This window comes from Mytilus edulis, chromosome 3, assembly GCF_963676685.1.
Source record: "Mytilus edulis chromosome 3, xbMytEdul2.2, whole genome shotgun sequence".
Taxonomy (NCBI): domain Eukaryota; kingdom Metazoa; phylum Mollusca; class Bivalvia; order Mytilida; family Mytilidae; genus Mytilus; species Mytilus edulis.
The window spans coordinates 30,862,175-30,875,596 of NC_092346.1; the positions used below are offsets into that span (position 1 = coordinate 30,862,175).

The following is a 13,422-nucleotide window of genomic DNA, read 5'->3' on the forward strand; positions in this document are numbered from 1 at the left end:
AAACTTTTTAATTTGTTTTTCCGTTCCGTTCTGTTCCGCAAAGTACCAATTGCTCTGAGGAATTGGTATTTAACGGAAAAAACGGAAACAGACATCTTTAATGTAATTAAAGCAGTATGATAAAAAAAATTGTCTGACACCTCTTTTTGCATGAGTGGTATGTGTTTTAGATAGCATTTTCGACTTGATCAATAATAAAAAATTTAACACAAAGGCAGGTTACACAAAAAGTCTTTCTCCTTCCATCGGTAATTATATTTTAAAAAAGAGGCCTTCAATAGCCCGTTCCGATGATGATTAGAGACAGTGATCAAGTTGAATCTGATTTAAACTTTTTAATTTATTTTTCCGTTCCGTTCCGTTCCGCAAAGTACCAATTGCTCTGAGGAATTGGTATTTAACGGAATCAACGGAAACAGACATCTATAATGTAATAAAAGCAGTATGATAAAAACAAGTCAGACCCTTCTTTTTTGAATGAGTGGTAAGTGTTTTAGATAGCATTTCGACTTGATCAATATTTAAATAAACAGCTGCGCCATGAGCGCATGATACGCCCGTCGTCTTGTGAAAAAACATAAATCTTTTTTGAATAACACAGGGTTGTACAGGATGTCATGCTTAGTATATCCTGACTCATTCCTTATTCCCGCTCAATAGGAAGATTGTACAAGATGTATTTGGAAACCCGACGCAACATTAGCCTGTTAAGTTTTAAGCAATAGAGATACAGCGCAACATGTGAAAAAAAAACTCTTTTTTTTACAAAAAACTCAATAACTCGAAAATATAAAAATGAATCATCACCAAAAAGTATTCAGATCTTTAGATTAATATAACAAAGAAGTGTGTAAAGTTTTAAGCAATAATCATAAATCGTTTTTGAGATATGGTGCGACATGTAAACCCCCCCCCCCTTTTTTTTTTACAAAATACTCAATAACTCAAAAATGAAATTTTGAATCATCACCAAAAAGTATACAGATATTAAGATTAATATAACTAAGAAGTATTTAAAGTTTTAAGCCATAATCAAGAATCGTTTTTGAGATACGGTGCGACATGTGAAAAAAAAACACCCCCCTGTTTTAGTTATAAAGTGCCGTAACTCAAAAAGTTGTGATCTTATTTTCACAAAAAAGTATTCAGATCATTTGACCATCATAAGAAACAACTATGTTAAGTTTCATGAAATTTGGATAAGTCGTTCTCAAGTTACGGTGCGACATGTTTACACCGGACAGACGGACAGACGGACGGACGGACGGACACTGGACATTTGTATACCATAATACGTCCCGTCAAAATTGACGGACGTATAAAAAATAACACAAAGACAGGTTAGACAAAAGGTCTTTCTACTTCCATTGGTAATTATAAATTAAAAAAGGGGCCTTCCGAAGATGATTAGAAACAGTGATCCCCATTTCCATTCTCAATTTTATATTAGAAACAAGGTCTCATAAATATTAAAACATATGTTTAAAATATATCTTCATAAAAATATGAGCACTAAACACTGGTTTACACTATAATAAAAAAATGTTTGCAAATTGTTAAAACATTTTCGGATTTATCAAAGCACTATAAAAAATGGTAACTCCTTAAAAGTCATAAAACCACAATAATAACTGCTGTTAATCAAAGTATTTATAAAAACTAAAAGTCTGTTCTGTTACAAAACCTATAGGCAAAGGTCTTACTATAATATCAGCGGGAAATTTCGGTTCTAGAGGTGCATTCCGTATTTAATCTGTTTTTAGCTCACCTGGCCCGAAGGGCCAAGTGAGCTTTTCTCATCACTTGGCGTCCTTCGTCCGTCGTCCGTCGTCGTTAACTTTTACAAAAATCTTCTCCTCTGAAACTACTGGGCCAAATTAAACCAAACTTGGCCACAATCATCATTGGGGTATCTAGTTTAAAAAATGTGTGGCGTGACCCGGCCAACCAACCAAGATGGCCGCCATGGCTAAAAATAGAACATAGGTGTAAAATGCAGTTTTCGGTTTATAACTCAAAAACCAAAGCATTTAGAGTAAATCTGACATTGAGTAAAATTGTTTATCAGGTCAAGATCTATCTGCCCGGAAATTTTCAGATGAATCCGACAACCCGTTGTTGGGTTGCTGCCCCTGAATTGGTAATTTTAGGGAATTTTTGCTGTTTTTGGTTATTATCTTGAATATTATTATAGATAGAAATAAACTGTAAGATAGAAATAAACTGTAAACAGCAATAATGTTTAGCAAAGTAAGATTTACAAATAAGTCAACATGACCAAAATGGTCAGTTGACCCCTTTAGGAGTTATTGCCCTTTATAGTCAATTTTTAACCATTTTTCGTAAATCTTAGTAATCTTTTACAAAAATCTTCTCCTCTGAAACTACTGGGCCAAATGAAACCAAACTTGGCCACAATCATCATTGGGGTATCTAGTTTAAAAAATGTGTGGCGTGACCCGGCCAACCAACCAAGATGGCCGCCATGGCTAAAAATAGAACATAGGGGTAAAATTCAGTTTTTGGCTTATAACTCAAAAACCAAAGCATTTTAAGTAAATCTGACAAGTAGTAAATTTGTTTATCAGGTCAAGAACTATCTGCCCTGAAATTTTCAGATGAATCGGACAACCCATTTTTGGGTTGCTGCCCCTGAATTGGTAATTTTAAGGAATTTTTTGCTGTTTTTGGTTATTATCTTGAATATTATTATAGATAGAGATAAACTGTAAACAGCAATAAATGTCAGCAAAGTAAGATCTACAAATAAGTCAATATGACTGAAATGGTCAGTTGACCCCTTTAGGAGTTATTGCCCTTTATAGTCAATTTTTAACCATTTTTCGTAAATCTTAGTAATCTTTTACAAAAATCTTCTCCTCTGAAACTACTGGGCCAAATGAAACCAAACTTAGCCACAATCATCATTGGGTATCTAGTTTAAAAAATGTGTGGCGTGACCCGGCCAACCAACCAAGATGGCCGCCATGGCTAAAAATAGAACATAGGGGTAAAATTCAGTTTTTGGCTTATAACTCAAAAACCAAAGCATTTAAAGTAAATCTGACAAAGTAGTAAAATTGTTTATCAGGTCAAGAACTATCTGCCCTGAAATTTTCAGATGAATCGGACAACCCATTGTTGGGTTGCTGCCCCTGAATTGGTAATTTTAAGGAAATTTTGCTGTTTTTGGTTATTATCTTGAATATTATTATAGATAGAGATAAACTGTAAAAAGCAATAAATGTCAGCAAAGTAAGATCTACAAATAAGTCAACATGACTGAAATGGTCAGTTGACCCCTTTAGGAGTTATTGCCCTTTATAGTCAATTTTTAACCATTTTTCGTAAATCTTAGTAATCTTTTACAAAAATCTTCTCCTCTGAAACTACAGGGCCAAGTTCATTATGGATAGAGATAATTGTAAGCAGCAAGAATGTTCAGTAAAGTAAGATGTACATACACATCACCATCACCAAAACAAAATTTTGTCATGAATCCATCTGCGTCCTTTGTTTAATATTCACATAGACCAAGGTGAGCGACACAGGCTCTTTAGAGCCTCTAGTTTTTCTCCTATCTCCTGACGACAGCTGGTGTGTCCGTAGATATTGTTTAAATTTTCTATATTTTCACTTTTTAATTAGTTTACCTGCACAATGGCGCAGAAGCAATATTTATTTTTTGGCGCAAATGAAAAACTACAACTTTTAAGAATTGGCGCAAAAGCAATGCGTACTTAAATATCGATCAAATTTGACCGTGCCCACAAAACGATTGTTCAAATTACGAATAGTTTCAGCTTAAAATCCATGCCACTCTAAAATGCAGATTTTTTAAATCATATAAATTCCATATCGATATACGTATATTTGGATCTATGCAATATGTTTATCTGGACATTAGCATGCTAGCTTAGTTCCATCATTTCAATAACATGGATGGCAATATGTTTCATTGATCTAACCATACGTTAACCAGTGTCCTTTGAATACAGTGATCATGCATGATGTGAACATTTTTTTCTATAGACATAGGTAGATTTGATTAATCCAAATAATATAGGTATACAGCATACCGGTGTCCATGCAATTCATAATGCAAAACAACAATATATAGACATAAATTCTGGTTTTTTTTATCAAATGTATGTGCTTATGCAACATTATCAAACTGATGTAATGCATTAGTTATAAACTTTGAAAGAACCGATGACTTTTCATTCGTTTTTAAATTCAAATGTACTTAAATAGCACATTTTAAACCGTAAGAAATTGGTTGATCTCTCGAAAAAACCTGAACTGTTCTCGAAAAAACCCGAACTGCTCTCGAAAAAAACTTGGACAGATGGAAATGAATATACCCTTAAAATTGCCTTTTAATTACAATAACTAAAACTTTTGTTATAGCATATGTAAATGTAAGGATATAAAGACATCATGTGTGCATGCTCTTTGAAATTTGCATTGGTATGTGTATAGAAATTGCTTTTTTCTATATTTTGGCATAAAAGCATTATTAGGCCAAATCAAACTTTTTTAACTGCAAAGTATGTATGGTTGGCAACATCCTTTCATCACAAATACTTATTTAACTTGTTTGATCTTGTAAATTTAGTTTAAGCATTTATTTTACGTGTTAAAGGAAAACATGTCTGTTTGTTTACATTTTTAGTCATAATCTCTCGAAAAAACCCGATCAAATCACTCGAAAAAACACGATCTCAACCGGACACTATACCTACGGTGGTAATACTGATACGTATTATTACATATCAGTAAAAAAAATCTACAAACAGTATGTTAATAAAGAGTTATGAAGTAAAATGTACATGGGACAAAATCGATGTAGAGTTTGCAACAAAAAACGAATCATAGTATATTTTTAGCATTCTTTTAAACACATACAGTAGACGACTTTAGTTTTAATACCGATTTTGCCGCAAATACTAATATTCTCTTAGAAATCAAAGACGGTTACTTCGAAGTCGATAATAGGGCTATCTTAACTAGTTATCGTAAGTGTATACTAAGATAGCCGTTAAATTGTTAAGATAACCCACGAGGGGATTGCAGATACTCTCTTATCACCATCGTAATCTTCTTGTAAAGCGTTTTCTCTTAAATGAAACTTAAGATAGGTTTTCATGATACAGGGGCCCGCGGTAACAAGAAACTTCTCTTAAAGTCTTCGTAAGTCATAGTTTACGATTACACAAAGAATGCATTAAGGGTCCTTTTAAGAGTGTATCAATAGAGTGTGCTCTTAAACGCTTCTGTAAATGCTAAGAGTTCTTACTAAAGGACATAACAAATAAGATGTGTTTGAGTTACCCGAATGAGTAAGTTTATGATAAGAGGGTGCACAAAATTGCCTTAAATCATTAAGAACTTTGAATGTGTTAGGGACTGTCAATCATTCTAAAATTGATATAAGATTGCTTCTTGTTACACTCTTAGTCATAAGTATCAGTTCAAAAGGCATGTTAAGTGCTAAGAGAGCGTATTGTTACCGGCCCCTGGAGTCAGGTTCACAAAAAAACTTCTTTTTTTCTTTTTTTAAAGTTGGTCGTAAGTCATGAACAATTCAGTATACTGGCGTATAAAATTATAATCCTGGTACTTTTGATAACTAATTACGATCAATCTTAGTCGTAATTTTTTTGGTGAAACCGACTTCTGGCCTCTAGCTGGACGCAAATCTATCAAAAGTCAGTAGAATACTTGTACATGTAAAATGCTATCAGATTTATACGATCGTGTACTTTTTCGGACGTATAATGTTATGGCGTTATTTTCATCGACGTCGGGGTCGGCGTCCGTTTACAGAATGGTTTCTGGACTGTTAAGATTTGTTTAAGTTGTTAGATCTTTTTTAAACATCCTTGCTGAACAAAAGGAGGACTGGGCCTCAAAATGGGGATTTTGCACCAAATCGTTTTTAAAACAAGCGACCCAAAGGGAAAACAAAAATTGTGTTTTTTGCTTATATTCACATGGAAAATTGATCTTTCAGCTGAATTTAACCTTGTTTTAATATGTATTCCTTATATAACAATAGTCTAAGCCCGTTCTTACCGTCTCCGAGATAAAAGGAGAACAAAATAGGGGCAACACCAACGCACTTAAATGTTGATGTTGTTTTGCATAAGAGTGTTTGTAAAATACCCTGCCTGCGCTTCCAGTCAGATTTGACTTAGCTCTTGCGGTTCCAAACTAAAATGGGTTAAATGGCCCACGCCCATATTGGAAACTTTTTAAATTTTTAGTCCAATTCAGATGGGGTTTCTGTATTCCTCAGAAATAAACATGTCTTGTAGTTTCAACAGTTCTAATGTTTCCAAGATAAAAGGGGGCGAAAAAGGACCAAAAAAAATCCGATTTTGATGGGTTTTTTTCGTCACATTCCTTGTAAAAATGCTGTCTACCATTTCAATTCGAATTGGCCTAGCTCTTATAGTTTTCGGCAGACAAGGAGTTAAAGGCGACAGAAAAGAGCACCTGTCATGTGTCCAAAAAAATACTTTGTCAAGAACTTTATTGTGCCAACTGAAATACTGTATCCAAACTTAATTTAAAGTTCACTGGTTCAGAAAAGATGAAATGGAAACAATATATACAGAATATGTAGACTCTGATCCTTTATCAAGTTAGGAACATGACAAACAATGATAAATGTGTTCATTAAATATACTTAATTATACATGGCAACCACGGTAGCATTTTTTCAAGTCTCTATTTTGGATTGGCATATCATGCACTATTGGCACATTTGTATATTTACCGCTCTATAACGAAAATCTTTACACGCGCCAATTTAGAGGGAAACCTTGTTTTTATTTAACATGTACGGTCAGACATTGGAATCCCTAGAACTCTAAAAACATCAATTGATATATTGTATTTATTTTTTTTTATGTTATTTGCAGATAGCAATTCATTATGGCTTTCAAATTACCCAAGCTGATTCCCCCTCGAAAAAGGACTGCTGTAATTTTTGATAAAAATTTGACAGATGGTTTGCCTCTCTGTAAGCCAAGTGATGTAAAAAGGCTAAAGACAATTGGACGTGGAAGTTACGGGCACATTTCTTTGTGCCAAATGCAAGGCAAAGATTATGTACTAAAAGAGCTCATTGTGGATGATGCCGACAGTAAAAAATTGTTCTTGAGAGAGGCAAGAGTCATGAACAATTTAAACCATCAAAACATTGTCAAATTTAATTCTATATATAAAGAAACCGAAATTGGAAATCATGGCATCATTATGGAATATTTGGCCTTTAATTTTGAACCATTTGGTCAAGAATTTGTGGCCCATTCCCTTAGAGACCTCTTAAAATGTATTGATAACTATGACTGTGAAGGATTTGAACATCTCCACCAATTTGTTGCAACAGATGTTTGTAGTGGTCTCTCCTACCTTCACGATAACAATATAGTACACAGAGATCTTAAGCCAGAAAATATACTGGTTTCCAATCAGCACTATTGCAAGGATAACAAAGATATAAGTACCTTATGGTTGAATAAACCGGTTGTTGCAAAGCTGACAGACTTCGGGGAAAGTCGAGCAAAGCTAATTCAGACAGCAACTTTGGTACACACAAGAACGAACAACGTATTTAGAGGTACACCTGTGTTCATGGCACCAGAAATATTTTTTCATGACGGGACCAAACTTCGAGATTTACAGGACCTAAAGCAAATGGATATATGGTCATATTCCATGATATTGTTTACTCTTCTCAATCCTGATCTCAAGTATCCATATCACTTTGAATATTGTAAGGAGATCGAAAGTGGCAACGATAGACCAGCGACAGAAGTGTTGAAAGTGCTATTTTGGTGATGATTCATTTTTATATTTTCGAGTTATTGAGTTTTTTGTAAAAAAAAGAGTTTTTTTCCCACATGTTGCGCTGTATCTCTATTGCTTAAAACTTAACAGGCTAATGTTGCGTCGGGTTTCCAAATACATCTTGTACAATCTTCCTATTGAGCGGGAATAAGGAATGAGTCAGGATATACTAAGCATGACATCCTGTACAACCCTGTGTTATTCAAAAAAGATTTATGTTTTTTTCACAAGACGACGGGCGTATCATGCGCTCATGGCGCAGCTGTTTATTTTAATATTGATCAAGTCGAAATGCTATCTAAAACACTTACCACTCATTCAAAAAAGAAGGGTCTGACTTGTTTTTATCATACTGCTTTTATTACATTATAGATGTCTGTTTCCGTTGATTCCGTTAAATACCAATTCCTCAGAGCAATTGGTACTTTGCGGAACGGAACGGAACGGAAAAATAAATTAAAAAGTTTAAATCAGATTCAACTTGATCACTGTCTCTACTCATCATCGGAACGGGCTGTTGAAGGCCTCTTTTTTAAAATATAATTACCGATGGAAGGAGAAAGACTTTTTGTGTAACCTGCCTTTGTGTTAAATTTTTTATTATTGATAAAGTCGAAAATGCTATCTAAAACACATACCACTCATGCAAAAAGAGGTGTCAGACAATTTTTTTTTATCATACTGCTTTATTTACATTAAAGATGTCTGTTTCCGTTTTTTCCGTTAAATACCAATTCCTCAGAGCAATTGGTACTTTGCGGAACGGAACGGAAAAATAAATTAAAAAGTTTAAATCAGATTCAACTTGATCACTGTCTCTAATCATCGTCGAAACGGGCTGTTGCAGGCCTCTTTTTTAAAATATAATTACCGATGGAAGGAGAAAGACTTTTTGTGTAACCTGCCTTTGTGTTAAATTTTTTATTATTGATCAAGTCGAAAATGCTATCTAAAACACATACCACTTATGCAAAAAGAGGTGTCAGACAATTTTTTTTTTATCATACTGCTTTAATTACATTAAAGATGTCTGTTTCCGTTTTTTCTGTTAAATACCAATTCCTCAGAGCAATTGGTACTTTGCGGAACGGAACGGAACGGAAAAATAAATTAAAAAGTTTAAATCAGATTCAACTTGATCACTGTCTCTATTCATCGTCGGAACGGGCTGTTGAAGGCCTCTTTTTTAAAATATGATTACCGATGGAAGGAGAAAGACTTTTTTTGTAACCTGCCTTTGTGTTAAATTTTTTATTATTGATCAAGTCGAAAATGCTATCTAAAACACATACCACTCATGCAAAAAGAGATGTCAGACAATTTTTTTATCATACTGCTTTAATTACATTAAAGATGTCTGTTTCCGTTTTTTCTGTTAAATACCAATTCCTCAGAGCAATTGGTACTTTGCGGAACGGAACGGAACGGAAAAATAAATTAAAAAGTTTAAATCAGATTCAACTTGATCACTGTCTCTATTCATCGTCGGAACGGGCTGTTGAAGGCCTCTTTTTTAAAATATAATTACCGATGGAAGGAGAAAGACTTTTTGTGTAACCTGCCTTTGTGTTAAATTTTTTATTATTGATCAAGTCGAAAATGCTATCTAAAACACATACCACTCATGCAAAAAGAGGTGTCAGACATGACAATTTATTTCAGTGTCAACATCTACACAGTCAAATGCCACAGTCCATTCTGTATAAACTACGGTTGTCCAATTTTTGAATGAAGTCCTGACATGATGAAAGTAATCACTGAGTATGCGCTTTATTCAAATAGGCGAACTAGGGGATATTTAAGAATGTATATATATAGGCTTCTTTTTGTAAATTTATTTGGGTGTTATTAAAACCGTTGAACAATTACATTTTATTTATGAAGCGAATGGATACACGTTTCCTTTTTGAAATTTGTTTACCTTCTCGTAATTTTGTGTATCTTAATTACCCCAGAGCAAAAAAGATTGGCATTATCATGGAACATGTCACAGTTTAAAAATATGGCAGTAGATATATTTTACCGGCTATGGCGAAATAGAAAATATGCTGTTTTGCCGGCTATGATTAAAAATATTTTGCAATATCTTGATTATAGCCGGCAAGATATCACATTTTCTTTAAAGCAAAGACCAATCGAAACAACATCTGATACAAAAATTCAATAAATACAGGTAAATAAAAAACCTAGAAATAGAAATCGTGTTGACATGATCCTAACAAAACAATGTAATTATAAGTATTGCATGCTTCTTTTAGTAATTTTTATAGGGTTTGACCATGCACAAAATTTCTAAAAACGAATAAGACACTAATAAATTTACAAAAAGAAGTAGTCTATTCTTAGATATCCTCTTATTGACCTCCTTAAGTAAGCGCATACTCAGTGATTACTTTCATTATGTTAATGAAGTTTAGGAAAGTGACAGGATTTCATTTACAAATTGGACAACCGGTCCGTACGTATACAGTTTATACAGATTGGAATGTGTAATTTGATTGTGTAAGTGTTGAGACTGAAATATATTGTCATGTTTTATTATTATTTAATCCGATAAATGTCAGATAGTCTGATGTGGTTTCGAATCCCGGCGAGGGAAGAACAAAAAAATTTGCGAAAGCAAATTTGTAGATCTAACATTGTTGGGTTGATGTTTAGACGAGTTGTATATTATATACATACAAGATGTTAAGACGAGTTGTATATTATATACATACAACTCGTCTAAACATCAACCCAACAATGTTGATCAATGTTAGATCTGTAAATTTGCTTTCGCAAATTTTGTGTTCTTCTCGCCGGGATTCGAACCCATGCTACTGAGATATCGTGACATACAAAAACAATTCTGTCCTATAAGAATGATCAAGAATAAGACATTTCATGCATAGCCCTTATTTTGTAAAAAATATGTTTATGTATATGTTGCTTTTAAATCAATCAATTTGTGAAATCTGAGCATTTAATGAAGAAAAATTGTAACTTACATATATATATTTGATATGAATACTTTATATTTTCAGGTCTAAGAAAGAACAATGTCTTTATCAGATAGATACATTTGTATACTCTGCAAGCAAGAAAATGAAGCAACATGGTGTATGGAATGTGACCATATAACTATAGTTAGTGAAGAATACCACAAGTTGCCATCTTTCATGAAAGAAACAAGTAACCTATGCAAAGACCATGACAGAAAGTATGAACTTTACTGTTCTGACCATGAATGTGCCTGTTGTTCAGAATGCACTTTAGACACACATGATAAATGCCAAGATATAAAACTGCTGTCAGAGATTAACAGAAACATTAATTCATCCGACTCAATCCCATTCCTGGATGAAGATTTAAAGAATCTAGGAGAAAAGTTTGAACAAATAATTGAATACTTGCACAACAGAATCAGAACGAATAAAAATCAGAAAACACAAATTCTTAAGGAAATCAAATCAGTGAGAAAATCTATAGATGATTATTTGGTTAAAATTGAAGGTAAAATTCTTGCCGAGTTACAATCAAAACATTCAAAGATACAGTCAAAAATGGAGGATCTTGTCAAACAAGTTGAACAACATTCAAAACAAATTGTTCATTTACAAGAAGATTTTTTGAAAATGAGTATTTATGCAACTAGTTGGCAAACATATATAGGACTAAAGGAGATTAAAAAAGCTTCATCACAAGAATCAAAATACATAGAAGATTTAGAGAGTAAAGGAAACTTCGATAAACATAACTTGCATGTTAACATTTCATCTGCTTTGCAATCAGTTCTAACAGATGTAAAATCTTTTGGAGATATTTCTATTACAAATCAACCATATAGTTCAAATGTCAAGGTCATTATAGGGGATGAAGTCCAGCATTCAGTACCAAAGATTCCTTGTATGGAACAAATAAAGCCAACTTTCTTAAACACTCTGAAATTTCCAGGAAGACAAAAATATTTAATGATGAAATTACTTGTTCTTGATGATGGCAAGTTTCTGGCACTAGAAAATCACCAGAAAAGTTTGATGCTTTTCGGTACTGATGGTTACTTTTGGAGAAACGTGGTAAAATTCTCAAAAGATGACTTCCCGTTTAATTTTTGCAACATCAGCAATAATATAGTGGCAGTCAGTCTCTATTACAAACATCAAGTGATATTAGTGGATATAGAAAAGAATAAAACTATAGAAACTATTGACATGCCTGGTGCCTGTTGTGACATTTCGTGTAATGGTCAAACTCTGGCCATCAGCTGCCTATCCGATGATGCAAAAATCATTCTACTTAACCTGCAGGATAAATCAAGCAAGATTATAGAAGCAGTTCAGCTCACACATTTAGTCTTGTTTAAAGAAAACATTTATTGTACAGCTTGTGCTACGCATGAGGTGTTTTGCTACAAAGACACAGGAGAACACGTTTGGACAGTCAAAAATTCCGATATAGATATACCAGTAGGAATTGCAGTAGATATGAATGGCTTTGTTTATATCGCTTCTGTAGGCAATAACAGTATTGTGCAATTATCACCAGATGGTAAAAGTCAAAAAACAATTTTAAATGAAAAAGATGGAATCAAAAATCCTAATGCTTTTGATATTAACAGAAAAGCAGGGTTGATGATAGTCTCCAGCCAAACTAGTTACTGTACCGATGAAGCTTTTGTGTATAAGATATGAGATTTACATGATTGAATTAATTTTTCTTTCTTTATATCATGCATTTAAAATAAAACTTCTTCTCCAAAATAAAATATAAATTTTCTTTTACAGTGATTTGTAGTGTTTCATGACAATGGCATTTGGAATGAAAAATGATCGAATTCATTATTAAAGGCCAGACAAAAATACGCAAGACTGACCTTATAATCACGCCATATACTAAACAAAAAAGTCGACCTATTATAGTATCTAAAAAATAACTTAACAATTGTTACTTACACCAAATATTGTTGACCTATTGCTTATGGCATCTTAGGAGAGTACCTTACTACTAAAACTTATCATTGACCAATGAACTATGAATATGAGGTCAAGGACAGATATGAACCCCTGACAATTATTTCAAACAAAAGTAGTCTACCACTCTTCGGAATATCAAGCTTTATATAAATAGTTTGCGCAGTAGCGACCACTGACTAAAAACCCTTAATTCAAAAATTTTGTATCTTTCCTCCAACATGACAAAAATATGAACACTTGTATGAGTTTTACATACATGTAGTAGTTTCAAATATTCACACTATACAGCTAAAGTGTCATTCAAAAAGTGTTACCTATTCTGCATGAGAAAATCAGGTTTTAAAAGATTTCTCAAATGAAGCCCTGCCTCATTCCGTGATATAGATACTATGGATATGCGTTGATTCTTGAAAAAGAAACCAAGAGCCCGCAAGATACTTTGTATCTATAACTTAAACTACTGTGTTAATGTCTTTTTTTAAATTAGAGCCTATTCATTATTAGAAGGTATTGTGAGTGGGTTTAAATAACCATTTTATCGTGTAACAAAAATGTGTCCATGAAATGAAATGAAAGTACACGGATGCCCCACTCGCACTATCCTTTTCCA

The 13,422-nt window shown here is 33.4% G+C and overlaps 2 protein-coding genes across 2 annotated transcripts; both read left to right on the forward strand.

The window, feature by feature from the left end:
• The first annotated feature begins 6,942 nt into the window (after nucleotides 1-6,942).
• LOC139515172 (receptor-interacting serine/threonine-protein kinase 1-like) lies at nucleotides 6,943-7,851 on the forward strand. Its single transcript, XM_071304733.1, has one exon. It carries the CDS (start codon nucleotides 6,943-6,945, stop codon nucleotides 7,849-7,851), a length of 909 nt encoding a protein of 302 aa, XP_071160834.1.
• A 3,047-nt stretch (nucleotides 7,852-10,898) lies between these two features.
• LOC139515173 (uncharacterized) lies at nucleotides 10,899-12,530 on the forward strand. The gene has a single exon (XM_071304734.1). The coding sequence runs from the start codon at nucleotides 10,899-10,901 to the stop codon at nucleotides 12,528-12,530; it is 1,632 nt and encodes a 543-aa protein (XP_071160835.1).
• The last annotated feature ends 892 nt before the right edge of the window (nucleotides 12,531-13,422 follow it).

What these genes read in the sequence shown, in the direction of transcription:
- LOC139515172 (XM_071304733.1), top strand. Translation starts at nt 6,943, where the DNA reads ATGGCTTTCAAATTACCCAAGCTGATTCCCCCTCGAAAAAGGACTGCT.
- LOC139515173 (XM_071304734.1), top strand. Translation starts at nt 10,899, where the DNA reads ATGTCTTTATCAGATAGATACATTTGTATACTCTGCAAGCAAGAAAAT.